The sequence below is a fragment of the Lasioglossum baleicum genome, chromosome 7, assembly GCF_051020765.1.
Source record: "Lasioglossum baleicum chromosome 7, iyLasBale1, whole genome shotgun sequence".
Taxonomy (NCBI): Eukaryota; Metazoa; Arthropoda; class Insecta; order Hymenoptera; family Halictidae; genus Lasioglossum; species Lasioglossum baleicum.
Window position 1 is genome coordinate 8110597 of NC_134935.1, and position 20287 is coordinate 8130883.

The 20287-nt window shown below is 39.1% G+C and overlaps 1 protein-coding gene across 4 annotated transcripts in view; it reads left to right on the top strand.

Moving 5' to 3' along the window:
• The window catches only part of Calx (sodium/calcium exchanger 3), a 225698-nt gene that overhangs the window by 2344 nt on the left and 203067 nt on the right, over window positions 1-20287 (top strand). For all 4 annotated transcript variants that reach the window (XM_076427238.1, XM_076427239.1, XM_076427240.1 and 1 more), the window contains exon 2: window positions 6055-6327. In XM_076427238.1, the coding sequence (XP_076283353.1) occupies window positions 6055-6327 (273 nt within the window). The remainder of the gene's footprint in view (window positions 1-6054; window positions 6328-20287) is intronic.

Consider the following 20287-nt stretch of genomic DNA (forward strand, 5'->3'; position numbering starts at 1 on the left):
GCAAAGTTCGTTGTTGCACGATTTGTCTCCGCGAAACTGCGCCGCTTTAAATATCGGCCGTTAAAAATATCGGTATCTAGAAACCTGGAACAGAAGAAAAATCGATTTTCTGGAAATGCTGAAACCAGAACAGCCCCCAAACTGGATTCTGCGGTGTCATCGTTGCACACCCGTCGCTGCAATCGCTCGACCACGATATTCCCCGAGCGGGGGTGGGTTCCCCGTGACCCAGAACCGACTGGGGATGACCGAGTGCCAAATTCGATTCGATGACCGTCCTCGGGGACGCTGACCGTCGCGCGTCGCCGGTACACGCCGATTTCCTGTGCTACCTCGCGCGATCGTTCACTTGCCAAAACTGTCAGATTCGTTATTGAAATATTCCGAAAAATCATTCTCGTTTTTCTAGATCCTAAATTAATACTGTCGAACCAATTTCAACTCGACCAACATCTCCTTCCATCGTCGGAAGCGGTCCGAAAAAATGACTATTGCTCTTCGCCGCGAAATTAGTATCGGGCAGAGTTGGGCAAAAATTTTATTCAAATAAAAAGTCTAGAAGCCACTTGGAAAAAACTAATTTTAGTCGAAATTTTTATTTAAATAAAATTTTTGCCCAACTCTGGTATCGGGGAAATTATTTTGCTTCAGCGAAGATGAAATTCTTGGAAAACCGAACCTTTCGTATTTTCAAGATTTGATCGTGTTATGAATGCACAAAGGTCTACACTTTTTTGAAGAGGAAAAGTTACCCTCTCTCTCTCTCTCTCTCTGTCAGTACCACCGGATCGGTCACGTGACATTGGGACAATAGAGTGGGGAGATATAATAATTACCAGACAGCGGATCTTTATGCAAAATAAAAATGTTCTACCTAAATTGCAATATGCTGGAACGAAATAGAAATTGATTTTCTGTCTTAATATATTTAACAGGTTCAAAGTAATATGTAACAGTATTTTTAAACTCATGTAATGTTTTCACCGTTTGAAATTACGCCTAATAGTTCTCGTCATAAATGCATAAAGATTGCAAATGCTCGAGACAAGTGGAAAACAAAATTTCGCCAGACGCGCTACGTTCTCGCGGATTGCTCGTTAATGTTTTACAAATTCGTGTGGAGCGGTATCTTGTTCGGGACGAGAGTGGAATCCGACGTGATAGAAAATTGGCCGCCATTGTCGCAGCGAAGCGCTCCTCGTCAGCGGCTCTGATGATCGTTAAAACGCTTCCGAACGATCCTTTTCATTTTTTATTTATCTCGGTGGCAAGCAGATATTGTTCGCCGACCTCGACCGAGTTCTGCTCTCTCTCTCTTTTTCTCACTCGTTGTGGGAACGTTTTTCGTCGGGGTCCAATCCGTTTCGCGAAACAATGAAACATTTTGCGTTCCTTTCTCACCGCAACACCCCTTTCTCATCGGCCTCCGTCACTTTTTCCGTTTTTCCCGTGCGTTCCAATTCATAGACGAGACTCAGCCCTGTTTCAAGGTCCGACGTGTTTCGCGGGAACGACGAATCGCGAGGACGTCACTATCGATACCACTCACCGTTGCAGTTACGATAAAAATCTGCAAAACGTTTTTACATTTAACCCCTTGCCTTACGATCTGATTTACGATTTCAGTGATTAAAAATTTTTTTGTAATTCTTAATTCCCTTGGAAAGGAGAAACTTTATAACCATTGTACAGGGCGTATAAAAAGTAATGGTCATCCGTCGTGGGGGTGAATCTACACCTCTGGATCGGTGGACATTTGAAAAATGGCCCCTAGACGATCAATAATATTGTCAATATTCGCTTCAATATTGACGGAGGACCATATTGATGGAAATATTGAAGGATATTGATAGAAAATTATATTAACTGTCAATATTGAAGAATCGTTTGAACGTCTAGGAGGTTTATTGTCAATATTTCCTTCAATATCAATTGCTTATGAGATCGCAAAATGAGAACATGGCTGACCCATCGAGCTCCCCTTCTAGTGATCAGGGTCCCGTTCGGGATCGGGATTTCATAACCCTGCTTATAGCGGCATATCGTGATTATCCGGAATTGTGGCGTGTGAAGTCAAAAGATTATTTTAACAAAAACAAAAAAGCAATTGCAATGCAACACATTGTTGGTGATCCGGAGTCTATTTATAACAAAGAAAATTGTTGTTAAAGTCTGTTTTTACATCAACGCCTTCTACTGATCAAGAAGAGAAAGAGCTTGAAAGGAGCCACATGTCGCAAACAAATAGTTATTGAGATATAAGCTGTTAAAGTTCTTGCAAAATTTGATTGTGTAGAATTATACGTATAGACAAAAGCCTACTATACTACGATCCACACGACCCTGTCGATGAGATAGAATCTGATAGAACATAATCGTGTGCGTGCCTCGAGACGAACGAAGTTCAACCCCTTGCCCTACAATATCGTGTCAAACTCGTGATGAAGATTTTGCACAGATTCTAATGAATGTGTACAGTTATCAATTTCCTTTAAACCGAGATGAAATTCTATTTTGGTTTTGGTAATGTATTGGAGAACATGTAGGCATACAATACATATAAATTTTCTCCTTTTTCAGGAAACTACGAACTACAAAAAAAGTTGTAACCACTGAAATCGTAAAATAAATCGTAGGGCAAAGGGTTAAAGGGACATTCGTCGCTAGGCCCGTACCAAGTGATCGTCCCCCTGTCCATTCGGATTATGAAGTAACAAAATATGGAGGAATATCTTATATCCATTTTTATACACAAGAATATTAATCCTGGGTTATAAGTAGACTGCGGATCTTTATGCAAAATAAAAATTGTCTGCTTTGATTGCAAGAAATAAAAACCAAATTCAATGTTATTTCTTCCCTTAATGATTTTAATAGAGGAGAAATTATATATTGACGTCTTCAATTTTTAAAATCTTCCAACAATTTTGAATTTTGCTATTGAATTTATTGAATAAACTCAATTTTGCTATAAATGCATAAAGATCCGCAGTCTAGTTATCATATATGAATAAACCTATGAATCTTAATTTGATCTTTGAATTTTCTCATTTGAAAACGCTGTGAACTTTGCGAAGGCTACAGATTTATCAACTTTCAGCTTTACTATACATTGTTCATAATGATTATAGAGTAATGAGGATATATGCTCCGTACGAGCAGATCCATAACGAAGACTAATGCATACTTGAACTGTATTACATAATGCATTATGCTGCGTTTACGATAATATTAAAATTAACGACCTCCGGTAATGACGAACTGAGGCGTAACGAGAGAGTGCACTGTTAAATAGAAATATTTCGTTCGGTATGATTTACCAGAGATTTTTACATTGTCATTATCCCTGTTCGATTTTCACACAAGTACATCTTTCAACAACTTTAAAAATTGACGAGACACAGGATTCAAGAGTATTCCATTCTTTTTCCATTTTTATAGCTTGCTGAAACAGCGAATAGAAAACATTGTATTTATTCGTGTCCTTGAACGATGTTAATTAACAATAAAATGAGAACTCTCGTACAATTTGACATCCTCCTTAGACTACTGGAACTGTGCCTACCAGAAAGCACATTTTCATACACACTTACCTTTCGACGAGTTTAAAATTCAATAAGATGAGAACTCTCTCACAGAATTTCGTTCTCCTTACACGAATCCTCTGTCTATTTAGTGTCTAGTGGAAAACACAGTTTCATACACACTTACGCCTTTAAACGGCAATATCGCGAAAGTGAAAGTATGTGACATGCGGCGTTCTTCCTGGCAGCTACAGATTTATTTATTTGAGATCTATAAAGGCTACTACAGTAAATCGTCTCTATAGGCGCAACAATTTCTATACGATAGATGCGACCAAGAATATCCCCCCAACTTAGTACAGGGTAAACAACAGTGCTAAGCGGGAAATTGTTGTATTGTACTAATGCTATTCCATACCTCAGAATGATACATCAAGTGTATCATAAAACCCCAATTTAAACACCCTAATACACACCTCAATTTCTTTGTAGCGCGATCGACCGCTCAAGGGGGAACCGCCTAGTAGTGGGAATAAAAAAGTCACATTATCCGCATACCCGAAAATCGCATCAATAGCGGGAACGCTGTACATAACGAAATCGAAATAGAATTTCATCTCGGCTTGAAGGAAATTAATAACATACGTATTTATTAGATTCTGTTCAGAATCTTCATCACGAGTCTGAAACGACATTACAGGTCAAGGGGTTAACAATAAAATGAGAACTCTCGTAAAATTAGACATCCTCCTTAACCTACTGGAACGGTGCCTACTAGAAAGCACATTTTCATACACACTTACCTTTCGACGACTTTAAAATTCAATAAGATGAGAACTCTCTCGCAGAATTTCGTTCTCCTTACACGAATCCTCTGTCTAATTGTAATCGTCGGTATTACTGACATCCATTGACGGAAGAGGACCTAACCCAGATCGACCCAGTTCCGCGACGCAAACAGGAAGCGGATTCGATTCGATCCGAGGCTCCTGAGGGCGTTCGCCGTTTAACCGGCTCGCTACGATAATAAATTGATAATCGTCGGGAATAGAGAAAGAGAGACAGAGAGTGAGAGAGCGGCGTCTCTCAATTAACTCTGGCCGGATGGCGCGCGGCGCAATTTCATTACCGAATAAACTCGTCGCACAAAGGGACACTCCACTTATTCGCGGCTCCGTCGACGCCGACGTACACGTCGCGGACGATTATTGCTGTCGATTGATCGACCATCGTGTCTAGTCGATCCTTGTTCAAGATCACGGGCCGATCTCCATCTCCGAACGAAGATTAACGGGCATTTCTGATCTAGAGCGTCATTTCGTAGGTCTTCTTTCGAAATTTTTGCCGAAAGAAATTGAGAATGTCACTTAAGTTGCAAGGATGATTCCATTACAAATTATTCAATAAATTTCTTCGTTCAAGCATGTGTTGTAAAAATTGCGGGAATTAAAAGAAAAATCGTTCTTGTAAATTTTATAAAAGAATGTACACTACTGTCGCATTTTGTGCTCGGTAGAAAATGTTCCTGTTCTTGCAATTAACTTACGCTATTTTTGTTTCGCATAAAGATCCATATTGTCGCCGATAAACGTTCGATTATACCGTAACATAGCAATTGATCGAACAGCGTCATTTTCCGTAACGACGTCGACCCTTCCGGTAGCAAGATGACAACGCGTTAGAAAGTTCCTCGCTGGTCTAACAGCTTCCACGAGTTGTCCGAAGTCGTCGAACGGAGACAACGTCCCAGTTTCTCGCTCAGCCTGTCCGCCGATCTAATTAAAAAGCATGCTAATCGAGGCACCGGGAATTTCCTGTCGAGTCTCCGGGCGCTCTCGCCTTCTTATTTTTCCTCGTGCAATTTTAAAGGCGCCCCACACCCCCGCCGCACCGGCGACGAACAACATTCGCGACAGAGCTTACTTTATTCGCGCATCAGCCAGCGAAACGCGCTGCACGGTTTTTCATCCGTAATCCTGTGCAATCGCTTTCTAGATTGTCAGTTTGCATTCTCTACCTCTCTCTCTCTCTCTCGCTCTCTCTGTCTTCTTCTCTTTCTCTTTTTCGTTCTCACTCTTTCACACTGTCCCAGTGAAATACGCTCCCTGGATTTCCTGGGTTTCATCAAGACTGACCCTTCTGAATTGTTTAAACGATCGATCGCGTAAATCTATGTTCCACAATTTTATATCCTATCTGGCTGTGTCTGAATGTTCAATCAATCTGTTTTTCTGTCAACTCTTGTCTAGTCTTTGAAGAAGCTAATCGAAGAAGCAAAAAATTATGTTTGAAGGATTGTGTCTGATTGTTCAATCAATTCGTTTCTCTTTCAATTCTTGTCTAGATTTCTGTGTCTGAATGTTCAATCAATTTGTTTCTCTTCCAACTCTTGTCTAGTCTTCGAAGAAGCTAATCGAAGGAACGAAAAGTTATGTTTGCAGTGCTGTGTCTGATTGTACAATCAATTTGTTCTCTTTCAACTCTTGTCTAGTCTTCGAAGAAGCTAATCGAAGGAACATTATGTTTGCAGGCTGAGCAACGCTACGCAGCCGGCCATGCTGGTCTCGCCTAGTCTGGCGACGGTGATGATCCTCGATGATGATCACAGCGGCGTGTTCGGCTTTCCCGAGAGGGACGTGGAGCTGGTGGAGAGCGTGGGACAGTTTTCTCTGCGGGTGGTGAGATACAGCGGCGCCAGGGGACGCGTGGTTGTCCCATATCGCACCGTAGAAGGAACTGCGAAGCCTGGCAAACAGTATTTGCACACCGAGGGTTCGCTCACCTTCGAGGACAACCAGACAGAGTAAGTGCGACACCAGAAAATTACGAAACATTGCGTCATTGTAAAAGTCTTGATATGTGGCAGTGATCGATCTGTAAACACTAAAGGAATCATACTTTTTAACACTAACCTAAAAATGGCCGGTTTCATATTTTTTATTTTTCAATTATTGGAATTATAAAGATGTGTTTCCATTAGAAATTATTACATACATTTATATTTACTCAGGCACATATTCTTATCAAAATTTATGAGAAATCTAGATAACTTCAGTCTTGTGATTTTTACAAAACAATATATATTAGTCACCTTTTGTACTCGGTACGGTTAGTGTTAAGGAAGTATAATATTTTGGGACACCCTTTGTATAATATGTACAAGATCATTGGAAAGAGGTTTCGGTTCATTTTCATAGTGTTTTCCGTTATAAAAATCATTGTTAAGCATGGGGATCATGGGGAACTTTGCAATCCATTGATAAGGAAATCGAGCTCTAGACTTCGTCGAGGAACGGCACAATAAATTTCAACGGGGAAACTATGCTCTATGACCAGGCATCGAAGCCGAATTACCTAATCCGAAGCTCTTTAGGAAGCGGCGTTAGCAGCTAAGAAACCAATTAAGGTCGCCGATAAATCCCGACCGGCCACGGTCTTCGTTGCGTGAAAAATCCTCCCCTGCAGTTTCAGAAATCCACAATCGCAATTCGTCCGTGTTCGGTTTTACAAATTCGAATCGTCTAAATCCCATTTCTTTAAAGCAAACCTTGAAGTCGTAACAGCAGAGAAAGAAATGGGCAGGAAATCGCTCTGGGAGATTTCACAAAATTAGACCAATTTCTTCACTGAAAGCTGGGCAATATTTATCATCGTTTAATGTTTTCGCACTTTGTATAAAGTTTGTAGGCTGTAATTGTTGTTTTGAATGAATCCATGCCAATATTCAGCGTAGTGATAACAATATTCTATCCCGATTCAAGTATGAAACCGTAGGATATTCTAGGACGATTTCCAACGCTCGTGTCGCAACACTTAATTTATTCCAATGGGGGTTACATTGTAACGTTTGCAAATAGCAGTAACACTATCTCGTGATAAATGCAACGTGGCGACGGAGGTCTACAGAATACTCGGCAGCGATGAGAAAGGGATAGTAAACAAGCAAGTATTCAAATTTTGGCGAAACTCCAAGCGCAGGTTACCCAAATAGCTAGCGTACACGTGACTAATACAATGACATAACGTGGTCCAAGAAGTTGGAAGCGATATCGCTGGTGCTGGCTTGTTAAGAACTTGTTAAATATTGTTCGACTGTCGTCGAAACAGTCGTTGTCGAATTTCAGTCGATAAAATTGACTGTTTAACTTAAGTAGAATAGTACATAATAGTAGAATAGACAAGAATATATACAGAATATATTAGAACGCAGTTAAATATACCAGAATATACTCTAATGTACAAGAAGATATAAGAATATACCAGAATATACCAGAATATACCAGGATGTACCAGAATATACCAGAATATACCAGAATATACTAGAATATACCAAAATATACCAGAATATATAAGAATATACAAGAATATACTAGAATATACTAGAATATACTAGAATATACTAGAATATACCAGAATATACCAGAACATACCAGAATATGCCAGAATATACTAGAATATACCAGAATATACAACAAGATATAAGAAGATATAAGAAGATACTAGATTATACCAGAATGTACTAGAATATACCAGAAAATACTCTAATATACAAGAAGATATAAGAAGATCCTCGAATATACCAGAATATACAGTGGTATCTCGGTATACGACCTTAATCCCTTGCCCTACGATTTACTTTACGGTTTCAATGATTAGAACTTTCTTCGTAGTTCGTGATTTCCTAAAAACCATGCCTAAATGTCCTTCAATAACTATACATTAACAAAACCAAAATAGAATTTCATCTCGGTTTAAAGGATATTAATAACATACATATTTATTAGAGTGTGTTCAAAATCTTCAACACGAGTCTGACACGATATTGCAGGGCAAGGAGTTAATCCGTTCTCATGTCAAAAAAACTCCTACTGATATTATATCTACATTAATGGGGTTGTAAAGTAATTTAAACACTGTTCAAACACATAAATAAAAATTGAAATTTTATTATAGATTTTCCAATCCCCGTCTTTATATTTATATCACAGCATCTGTCATCGCACCAGACATACTCGCCATCTGTATCAAGCCGTTGATACCGATACACTCGATCGACTGATCATTTTCTTTCATCTCTCCGTGTTGCGTCTTCGCGGGCTTCGCGATCATACGCCGATCTCATCAGTAATTCCATTACTGATCCTTACTTGTATGATCAGTCAGTTAATAATTACATCAACTCCAAATATAATTGATATTAATTTAATTTTTCCTCTGAGATAATTATTTAAAAATGACGCAAAATTCACACAAAAAATTTATGTCGTATACCGAACAGAAGTCGTATACCCAGCAAAATTTGTCACGTCCAACCAGGAAGTATTCCGAATTGGACGTACTCCAAAGCAGACGTATACCGAGGTATCATTGTACTCTAATATACCAGAAGATACTAGAATATACCAGAATATAATAGAGTAAACGTGTGGAATGATGGTTGTTCGCATGAAAGAAATCGATTGTTAAATATTTCCATTGTTGGCGACCCAGTCGCGTAGTTCGAGTCCCCGTGTTTCTGTGTTTTCAGAACGCGATACAGCAATCTCGATTTGAGAGGTGTGCAATTAGGTGATTCGGAACGGGCAGAAACAGGGCGGAGCCACGATAAGCGATGCTTATCGAAGATAGGTGGGTAGTATGAGTTGCCAACGGATCCGTTCTCTGTTCGACGAACAAGCACCCAGAGCAAATTGTGTCCCGCATTCGACACGCGTCAGGACGCGGAAAACCTATTAGCCGACAAACAGAACCCTCCGGCACCGAGCGTTTTATTTTCGAGCAGAGCTGTTCCCTTGAACGACCATGTTTCATGCAAACTGCATCATTTCTACAACGGCTGCGACATTATGCTCCCGGAGCAGAGTTGTCAGATCAGGGGAATTCACTCGAATTGAGGAGAACACAGTTATTAACTCCTCTCTGCCAGTACTGGATCAGTCACGTGACATCGTGTAACATCAGAGTTGGGCGTTAATCAATTAACATGTTACCCAAGATTGATTGATTAATGTGTACGATTAAAAAAGGTAGTCATTGAAACGATTGATTTAATCGATTGATGAAGTTAATCGTCAATCGTTGATTAAAAAAAGAAATCATCGAAACATCGGGGACTGTTTTAATCAATTGTTGAAGTTAATCGCCACACGGTCCATCAATAAATTGTAGTGAGGAGGGAAAGAGAGACAGAGAGCGGAGATGGAGAATTCACCGAAATATATCTCAACAAAAACTCAGTTCACATTTTTTTCAGTATGCATACAGTTTTTTTTATATTTTAAGCATTTTAGATCTCAACTGAGATCTATTTCTGCTGCACTGAAGTAAATTGCAGTATATGTATATATTCATACATACAAAGTTTACATTCAATCAAATTAAATTCGTAGTTTGCAGTTTTTTAAGAAATTAAAAATGAGAAAACAAGCTTTTTAATATTGGGTCGGGCAACTAATATTTCTAAGCTTAAAGGGTAACTGTTTACCTTTAGTTTAAATTTTACGCAGTTGATGAATTAGCTTAGATCGCTGTAAATGCATACAGTTTTGATTTCGTATTTCATTTCGAAATCTCAGCAATTATCTCGGCGATTGACGAGAATCCCATTGAAAAGAATGTAATTCAACCGCAATTAACGACTAAAGAAGGAGTTTAATTGTTAATTGCGATTAACGATTGAAGTAGAAAATTCGTCAATCGTTGATTAAATTAAAAAAAAAAATTTTTTGCCCTAAGCCCAAAAAAGTTAATTTTACAGGAGGCGAAAAGAACGATTTAAAGCGAAACTTTTTTGCTTCACGCGGAGATTTTTTCAAACTGTGTTTAGATTTAGACACTAATTGAAGCAGTTAGCAAAAGAAATATTGTAGTTTTATTTGATATTAGTGAAACAAGTGGACTCTTATGGAAGTTTCACACTGTCATAGGCAGAATTGTGATTCACCTGACTTGTAGAATTATCAGATCATTTAAGAAAAATAAAAATGCTCTGATTACAAGAAATCTGAACACATTTCAGGCAGCGTTGCAGCAGAATACGTTGTCTCCCACAAAATTGCTAATCCGCGTGTCACAACGTTGATACAGAAACGACGCATGGTCTAGTCTCGGCTAACTATACATCCGATAATCGATTTCCTATCGCAATTTCTCGTTACGTAAACGAGTGCACGCAGCGTTTTCTAATCAGTTATATAATGTGCATCGTTCACTAAAAACGTTCCAACTTCGCGAACAAAGCGAACATCGGATAATCTAAATAAAATCTCAACATATTTCCGACCCGATACAACAAACGCGATAGAGAACAAAGGCTGTCATCGCGTCGAACATTTTAATCACTCGACAGTTTGCACGCGCGTGAATTGTACGAGCAGCGGAAACTGCAATTAGCATTATTAATTCAACACTTTCAATAACCGGCAGAACTCCTTTCCGCGTTCACCGGGCGTTCTAATATTTATTTCGCCCCGCGAACTAAAGTCGAGTGATTAATTAGTCGCAGACGTGTTGCGAACGCGCCGGCAATCGCATAAACGCGGGGATTAATCACAGGATACGGCAGATACGAAGAAATTCATTTCTCTTCTCAATTATTCCAATTAGTCGAAGATGATGCAACATTAAATCTGCTAATCAAAATTGAAATTGTCAATCCAACAATAGTTAGCTGTGAGAATGAAAGAGAAAATGATTCAACACTTTGCACTTTGAATTATTTTTCAATTTTGGTAAACCGGATTCAAAATGTGTGCCTTTCTCCTGTAAATTATGATGTGTTTGGTATGTAATCCAGTAGATTTGCACGCGGGGCGGCTGCAGATCGGAGTTTCGATCCTGTAAGATCAATGGTTCAGGAGTTATGGTTGCTTAAAGTTGAGCAATTTGCAGTGTTTTTGACAGAGCAGCTTTCAATTTACTTCAAAGGACAGTTGCTTGAATGCAGACTTGTTTTAAACAATATTGTTGACTAGTTATATTATAAATATAGCTCTCAAACTTTATTGTAATTTACATTTGTGGTACTTGTACTTGTTTTTAACTAAAAAATATTTTTCTTTCACCGATTTTTTCACCGAATTTTTCTTCCCACTCGACAAAGGAGTGTAAAGTGTTAATGTCGAACCTAATGGAGAAGTCTTTGAAGAGGTGTCCGAGAAAAATTCGTGAACGAAGGCGAGAATGACGACGCAGTCGCGCATTTTTGTAGATCGTCGCAGTTGTCCGAGTCGCGTCCGGCGTCGTGGGGTTAATGGAATTTAAATGTGGCCCGTTTCAACGAGCATGGAAGGGCAATCGTTCGTTATCGCGTCGCGATCGATGCTTATCAATCCTCGAGCTGAGTAATTAGACCGTGAAACGGTGCTCGATGCTCGCGCGTAATGGAACGCGTCGCTCGTCGTGGAATCACGAGAAATCGCGGCTGATCACGCGATCCAGGGATCCCCGGAGCCTCGAAATCCAGCCGGGGAAATCGTGGATCATCACGCGACCGGAATATTGCCGGGAATTTGATGAACACCCGCGCGAATCGTGTTTGGCAGTCGAGTGTCCGACCAACGAGCGCCTTTTCTACTTAGAAATTGCGGATCAGACGCAACAGAATACGCTTGCTACTTCTTTTCATCATTTATGTAACTGAAAAGTAATATTTATTGTTCTGTTTTGTATTCGCTCATTTTTGTTACACTCACGTACGATCCACGGTGCAGTTGCTATTGCAATTTATTAAATCGTTTACTCCCTTCGACTTTTTTCTGGGACTCTGTCAGCGCGTTCGTCCTCCTTCAATATTCGCACGCACATTTTTGTGGCCTTATTGGAGATTAGAATTGTACCTTTTACCACGCTTATATTAACTAATTTGCCGTGTTGTTGTATGCGTCAAATCTTGTACTCGAATTTTAAACCTCTTCCCATAGTCCAATCTTGCTGAAATTTTGTATACACACTTGCTCCCGATGACAATAAAAGTAGAAAATAAAATATATAAAAAAATTTTTAATAACCACGCTTATATTAAAATGCACTGAAAAGGAGGAAATAATTTTTTCCCTGGTTCTCCATAAAATACCGAATCCAGTTAAATGATTAATAATACTTTTCCCCAAAATTTTAAGCAATTAGTTCAAAATTTCTTCTGTTAGAAAATTAGTGTCGGAATAGATAGAAAAATTCAATATAAATTTAAATGAAATCGTGACATTAGTGACTATAAAAATAAAAGTGTAGACCGCCCACGAAGATTACGTCAATACAGTTTAGCGCACCATGATTTTATTTTTATAGTCACCATTGTCATGATTTTATTTAAATTTATATTAATTTTTTCTATCTATTCTGACACTAATTTTATAGCACAAGAAATTTTGAACTAATTGCTCAAAATCTTGGGGAAAAATATTATTAAACGTTTAACTGGATTCTCGGTATTTTATGGAGAACCAGGAAAAAAATTATTTTCACCTTTTTCGTGCATTTTAATATAAGCGTGGTTTTTAAAAAGTTTTTTTTTATACATTTTATTAATGCTCTGTACTCTACGCTTTTCTTCAATGTCATGTGTTTTATTTGAAACAGGTGGTTTATTCAAGGTTTAATTTTGTGTCATCGGTGTCCGGAATTTTTTTTTAAGATAAACCTTGCAATGGTTGCGAGAAATGAAGTCTCCTTTTTATAACAGTCCCACAAACATTGATGAACCACTTTTCGATACCTTTTTTTCAAACACATTTTTCGCTCTCCTAAATTCGTTTTTTCCATCGTCGACTCTGCGGGCTCAAACGCCTATGGGAAGCTTGACAAATTTTTTTCACCAATCCAACCACCACGGAATGCAGAATTGATGAGTTTCCGTTACATCGTTCTCATAAAAATCGGCGTAACATTTTTTGGTTCGTTTCATAGCAGATTTATCAACCCTTTAAATTGTTTTGACGTCACAAACGCTTCTGCACAGCTTCCAACATTTTTTTCACCGATAAAACCACCACGAATTGAAAGAGCCAAGTCTCCCCTTTCCAACGACATCATGAAGGTTGATGTACCATTTTTTGGTGCCGTTTCACAACGAATTGTTCACCGCCGTAAAATTTTTTTTCTTCGTGCAAACTTTTGCGGGTGTAGAAATAAAAATTCCGCGTTGTCGTTACAAGCAAACAATCCTGAAAAATTCCGAAGCTTCGTTGCAAGAAAGCCCGCGGTTGTAAACAACGGCAACTAGATCCGTGCAAAAAACGATCGAAAAGGTAACTCTGCGGGTTCTTTGAAACGTGATTTCGCGTTGTTCCGCGCGATCGCGACCATTCGATAAACAACCTCGCAAAGGCGAAACGGCCTCGCATTAAATTTAATTAAAAAATTCCAGTAACGGCCAGGCGCTCGTCGTTTATCAACAATATATTTTTTGTCCTGGGTTGGCTTTTTTGTTCCGTTTTTTATTGCTCGCGCTGCCTCTGTCGTGCGTTTCTCCATTTATTTATTACCGAGTGGATCGCAATTTCGTTACCGGGCCGGTCGACGAGTGAAAAATCTCGATTCACAGGACGGGGTACATTAATTGTTTTATCAATAATGGCTCGGCGAATAGGGAAAGGGGTGGAAAAGCGAGGGTGCAGCTTTCGATTCCTGGCGCACTCTCTCGTCGCGTGATTTTCTAGCTAATTTGCTCGCGCCTCGTGTTTTCCAACCTAAGACCGTGATCGCGTATTATTTTGCTTCCTTTCTCTCCCTCCTCTCCCTTCGTCATTTTTCTTCTCCATTGGCGCACCACCGCCACCACCACCCTTGAATCTATTCGCGGACGGTCTTTTTTTCTCGCGTTACAACCGAGATCGATTCACCGTTTCTACACCGTGAATCACGAGGTCTGATTTCTACCGAGATCGATCGAAGGTCGGACTGAACGGGAAAAGTGAAAGCCTCGCCGCACCGCTCCGCTAAAACAACATCCACGCCGCTGGATCGCTGAACAATGAACCTGTTCTCTATGGAAAACAATCCTGCGCAGGTTCGCAGGTTTATTTTAGAGACACATTACATGGGGTTGGCAAGAAAGTAATTTCGGTATTTTAACCTGATATAGAACCCAATTTTTTTATTCGAGCAATATATACTTTAATGTATCAGGTTGTCCCAAAAGTTTCTTTCGCAATGCGTACATTTAATAGTATTATTATTTAATTATGGTTTATTTTAATGTGGTCGCATTAACGCCGAGGTCATTAGTGACCACATATTTTACAATCGAATATATCATATCTTACATGTTATTTGTGAAGAGGTTAATGTTGACGAGGGACAGCTAGAACTTTATAGCAGTTTATAGTGGGTGTACAAAGTATTCGTACACCATTTAAAATAGAATAACTTTTTTATAATTGTGTCAAACGACCTGATTTTTTATAATCAATTACAAGCATTGATTTACGAAATGATATGCAAAAAAGATTTTCCAAAAATTATAATTTACGAGTTTACATGCAAAAATAAAAAAGGGATTTTTTAAAACTTTTTTATTCGAGCCCTCAATGAAAATTTAAAAGATATGTTTTGTAGATTTATGTTAGTTACACACATGCTTAAAATTTCATCGAAATCGGTGGACGCAGGAAAATATGACACGCATCGAAAGATGTACGATTCTGTGGATTTTTTAAGCAGAAACTGATCAAAAGTGGTGCAAAACTACGATTTTTACCATTTTTAACCGATTGTAGCTCGTGTGTATGTTAATCGATTTCGATGAAATTTTCAGCATGTGTATAACTAACATAGATCTATAAAACATATATTTTGAATTCCCACATTGAGGGCCCAAATAAAAAAGTTTTCGAAAATGCTTTTTTATATTTGCATGTAATCTTGTAAATTATAATTTTTGGAAAATTTGTTTGCAGATCATTTCGTAAACCAATGCTTCTAATTGATTATAAAAAATCAATCGTCTTTTTGTGCGATTGCAGGTCATCATCATTTCACCTTAAAGTACCGAAATTACTTTCTTGCCAACCGAATAGAAACGCATTCGGATATTTGAAAGTAACAATATCGATACTCCTCTCAATTCTTTGAAACTTTCTACCATTTAACCCTCGTGTAGTCAACTTGTTAAGGTTCCTCTAAAAATATTACAAAATTTCTTTGAATGTCCATTCTTTGCTCGCTAATATATTAATTTCGAATCTTAAAATGAGAATTTGTGCAAATATGTTAAGTACAAAAGATTTTAAATAATCTATACATTTTCGTTGACTACATAAGGGTTGCGATGGTACAGGTTTCGCACTCCAAATTCACCCTTTTGCAAATCGATTTCAACCTTTCACAAGTAAAATATTTTTACAAATTTCGTTCATGCTTCAACAACGTTCGTCAGCAGCAACAAACAGATTGAAGCTTTAAAATTTGTTAAATCTGCCCACTGCTTAAAATCGCATCTACCTATTTTTGTCACAAATGCATAAATTGCCTTGCAAAAGGGTGAGTTTGATACAGAGTTGGGTAAAAATTTTAAATAAAAATTTCGAATAAAGTGGTTTTACAACCCACTTGGAAAAAAACCACTTTATTCAAAATTTTTATTTAATTTTTCCCTACTCTGGTTTGATACAATAAAATTGCATGCGAAACCGCCGTTGAACAGAGCAATTACATACACAAATAAAAAATAAATTGTACTTCGTGTCGCTGGTGTATGAGTTGAGAAAAGTACAAATTTAACGAGTTAAAGGATCGAGAAACAGTCCGCGCAAACAATTAGCTAGGCGATAATCGCGCGATTAGGAGCGAGTCGCGCGGAAATTACGTTTCGCGAGCCGGTGTTCCGAAAGAGTTGGTTGTAACGTAGCAAGGGAAAACAGGACGGAATCGAGGGCAGTAGGCAACGATAATGGTGTTCGCGTTCGCGAGTCTGCACGTGCGATCTTACCCTTTACGACCCCATTAGCCCAAGCTTCCCTCGTTGCTTTCGATCAGCGTTCCGGCTCGAAAGCTTCTTCTGCTTCCCCCAGCCAAGCGTAGCCAGTGAAGTCGGCGAAGTATAGCCACGAAGTGCTGCCGCGAAGTACACGAGTCTGTAGACTGATGGCTACTCGCCCGAAGTAAATACTTCGACGTTTATAGACCTGGGCGAAGTACGAGTCTACGGTCTCTGCAAATCCAATTATTTCCAGGAATTTCCATTCCTTCCAAATCTTAAAACCGATTTATTGTATTCTATTAGGGCGAGCAATATGATTAATAGACTCCGGATTTTTATGCAAAATAAACATCGTCTGTGTTAATACCATGTAAATTGTGATCTTTAAAATGCACTAGATATGAGTACAGTATAAATTTATTTATACATATACTGTATTATTTATTTATTCTATTCTCTTAGGGCGAGCAATATGATTAGTAGACTCCGGATTTTTATGCAAAATAAACATTGCTGTGTCAATACCGTGTAAATTGTGATCTTTAAAATGCACTAGATATGAGTACAGTATAAATTTATTTATATATTGTATTATTTATTTATTCTATTCTATTAGGGCGAGCAATATGATTAGTAGACTCTCGATTTTTATGCAAAATAAACATTGCTGTGTTAATACCGTGTAAATTGTGATCTTTAAAATGCACTAGATATGAGTGCAGTATAAATTTATTTATATACTGTATTATTTATTTATTCTATTCTATTAGGGCGAGCAATATGATTAGTAGACTCCGGATTTTTATGCAAAATAAACATTGTCTGTGTTAATACCATGTAAATTGTGACCTTTAAAATGCACTGGATATAAGCACAGTATAAATTGTGGCTTCTAAAAGACACCAGAAATCTCTTTCAACATTGTCGATAGAAGAAAAACGGTCGGCAAACTCTTGACAAATGATAGAACGGTAATGCCAGGTTTGTACAGTGCACGGTACACAGATTTGTGCAAATTGGTTCGTGTGTTATTGATTTAAAAAAAGGCACCAGTTAGGTATGCTTGTGCTTCATTGTTCTCCGCATCGATTCGTGTGATGAATTACATTTATCCGGCATAAATCTTGGAACGCAATTCGCGCTGGCAGGGCAGGTGTGTAACAGCTGTAACACGCCTAGAACACACAGGCTATCGAGAGTCGTCTCGAGCGAACAAAAAAAAAAAGAATGCACGAGCTCGTAAATGGGCCAATAGGGGGTGGGAAGCCTGTAGAATGCATTGTTACACCTCTGCGCTCTGCAGTTCGCCTCTCCCTTTGCACCCCCTTGCCACGCCGAGCAACCCCGTTTACTTCTCGAGTGCTAAACACCCTTGTATCTCGCCGGCTCTCCCTCTCTGTAAACTTAAAAACAGCCAAACATACTCGTTTGTCCCCGAGATTGAAGAGACTGCTGCAGAATCCGGGCAAACACGTTTTCTAGCGAAATTGCGTTGTACGAAACAATCTAGTAAAATTGTTACTTCAAATCATAGTTCATAAGAGTTAGTTCACATCTGCGTGATCTTTCAAAAGGAAATTTTCTTGCAAGGTCACCTTGGAGCGCTCTGAAATAGCTTTAAAGCGGCAAAAAATATCATAGTCTCTTACAAACAGATCTTCCTAGCGATCTGGAAAAATTTTGGGTATAGGAGCTGCCTGAATCGGCTCTAAAGCTGCTCTGGAGCGGCTTTGAAGCAAAATTCCTCAGAAAAGTATCCACAAAATATCATAGTTCTCTTACAAACAGATCTGCTTAACGATCTGGAAAAATTGTGGGTAAAGGATCTGCCTGAATCGGCTCCAAAGCTGCTCTGAAGCGGCTTTAGAGCAAAATTCCTCAGAAAACTATCCACAAAATATCATAGTTCTCTTACAAACAGGTCTTCCTAGCGATCTGGAAAAATTGTGGGTAAAGGATCTGCCTGAATCGGCTCTAAAGCTGCTCTGGAGCGGCTTTGAAGCGGCTTTAAAGCAGCTTTAAAGCAGCTTTGAGACGAAGTTCACAAACGAACAAGTATCTAAACGATTCTGCATTCTCCTCGCCACATAATCCTCCATGATCTTCAAAAGTAAATTTCCTTGCAACGTTACCTCGGAGCACTTTGAAGCGGCTTTGAGACGAAGTTCCCTAAGTGAGCGAGTACCGAGACGATCTAGTAGTTCCACTAAACGTTCCCAACGATCTTCACAAGATCGTTAACATGGAAATGTCGCGATACACTCGCAGCATGCTTCTAAAACGTTCAGAAGCGGCTCGAAAGCGGCTTTAAAGCTGCTTCGAAGCGTTTTAACGACGTCCGCGCGGTGGCGCTCATTAGTCGGCCGTCGGGAAGTTCCTCGGGAACGTCGATGGCGCGGAAACTTCTCTGTCGAATGGCTCAAAGTGTTCGGAGGTCGAAAGTTCGAAGCCGGCTTGAAGAGTCTCGTCCGAACTAGAACTTTTCCACGCAGGAAGAGAGAGCTGTCTTTCTTACCGCTTCGTCACGCGGCTCTCTCTCTCTCTCTCTCTCTCTCTCTCTCTTCTTCCTTTTGTGTAGTCGAGCAACTCGACACTTCACCTTTCGACGCGCTAATTCGCGTAATTTACATGCAACGTGAACCCCCGTCGCGAAGTCAACTCTCGGCTACTGAAGAGTTGTTGGACCTCGATGGTTTACTCTCCAACTACCCCAACCTCGATCCTGTACCCGTAAGAGAAGTCTGTTTCACGGTCAGCCTCTCGTCATGTCAACCCTTGTGCACTTTTGTCAGTGTCGCCACTTTGCTTCCAAAGAAATCCGTACTCCTACATAATGGTGTTTTAGAATTATTTAAATTGAAATATCTCCTGAACAACTAACTTTTCGACATACATAGGTTAGTACCTTTTCATAACGAATGTCCAGCTGCATCGATTGATGTATTGGGTTGGCAAATAAGCTCGTTCGGCTTTTTAGAGTGGAATAAATCAAAAAGACCGAACGAACTTATTTGCCAACCCAATATCAAAAAATACCTCATTCCATTTAAAAAAACAAAGTTGACCTTTATATGACCTTTACGTGTCCACTCACGAAAAAACTAATGGAATCACTATGCTCCACTCGGTACCGTTCAAGCCTCCACTGAAACAATTTTTGTTACGAGTTAACAATAGCGAGAAAATCAAGATGTCAAAATCGGGTGAAACACTCTGTAACGTATTGCTTCCGGCTGCCGTTCTCGCTTCCGCGGGGACGGTAACCTGAGAGACCTTGTACCGCTTCGCAAGACGATTACTCGCAAATTGCATTGTACCAATGTTGTTAACATTTCGTCTGGATCAGCAAGTATTCGAATAATTTATGTAACTCTTTTCGGTTTACGTTGTTGCTTATCCGTTTCGGATTAACCCCTTGCCGTATTTTAACTAGTCAGACTGGTCACGGAGATCTTAACAAAGTCTAACAAGTATGAATGTTACGCGTTTCTTTTTGGATGAAATAAAATTTGATTCGTTTCGAATTAATACTTGAGCATTAACCAGTTAACAGTGGCGACCTCTTTTCAGAGCGCGCACCTGTATATGTGTCGCGAAGATCAAACGATGACGTCAGTGCATACAGGGAAGCATGAATTCATCTTAAATTATTTGTACTTTTTATTTGTTCATTTTATCTCGTCTTGACCTCCAAATATTCTAAACATATTGAAATTTACCAATATATTTTAGTTTTCGCTAAAATTGCAATTTAAATAGACAATGATAATTAAACTTTTCGCATTTAACTGCCAATTCTGTTTACAAACAAATACACAAAATACTGCCATTTCTCCACAACGAG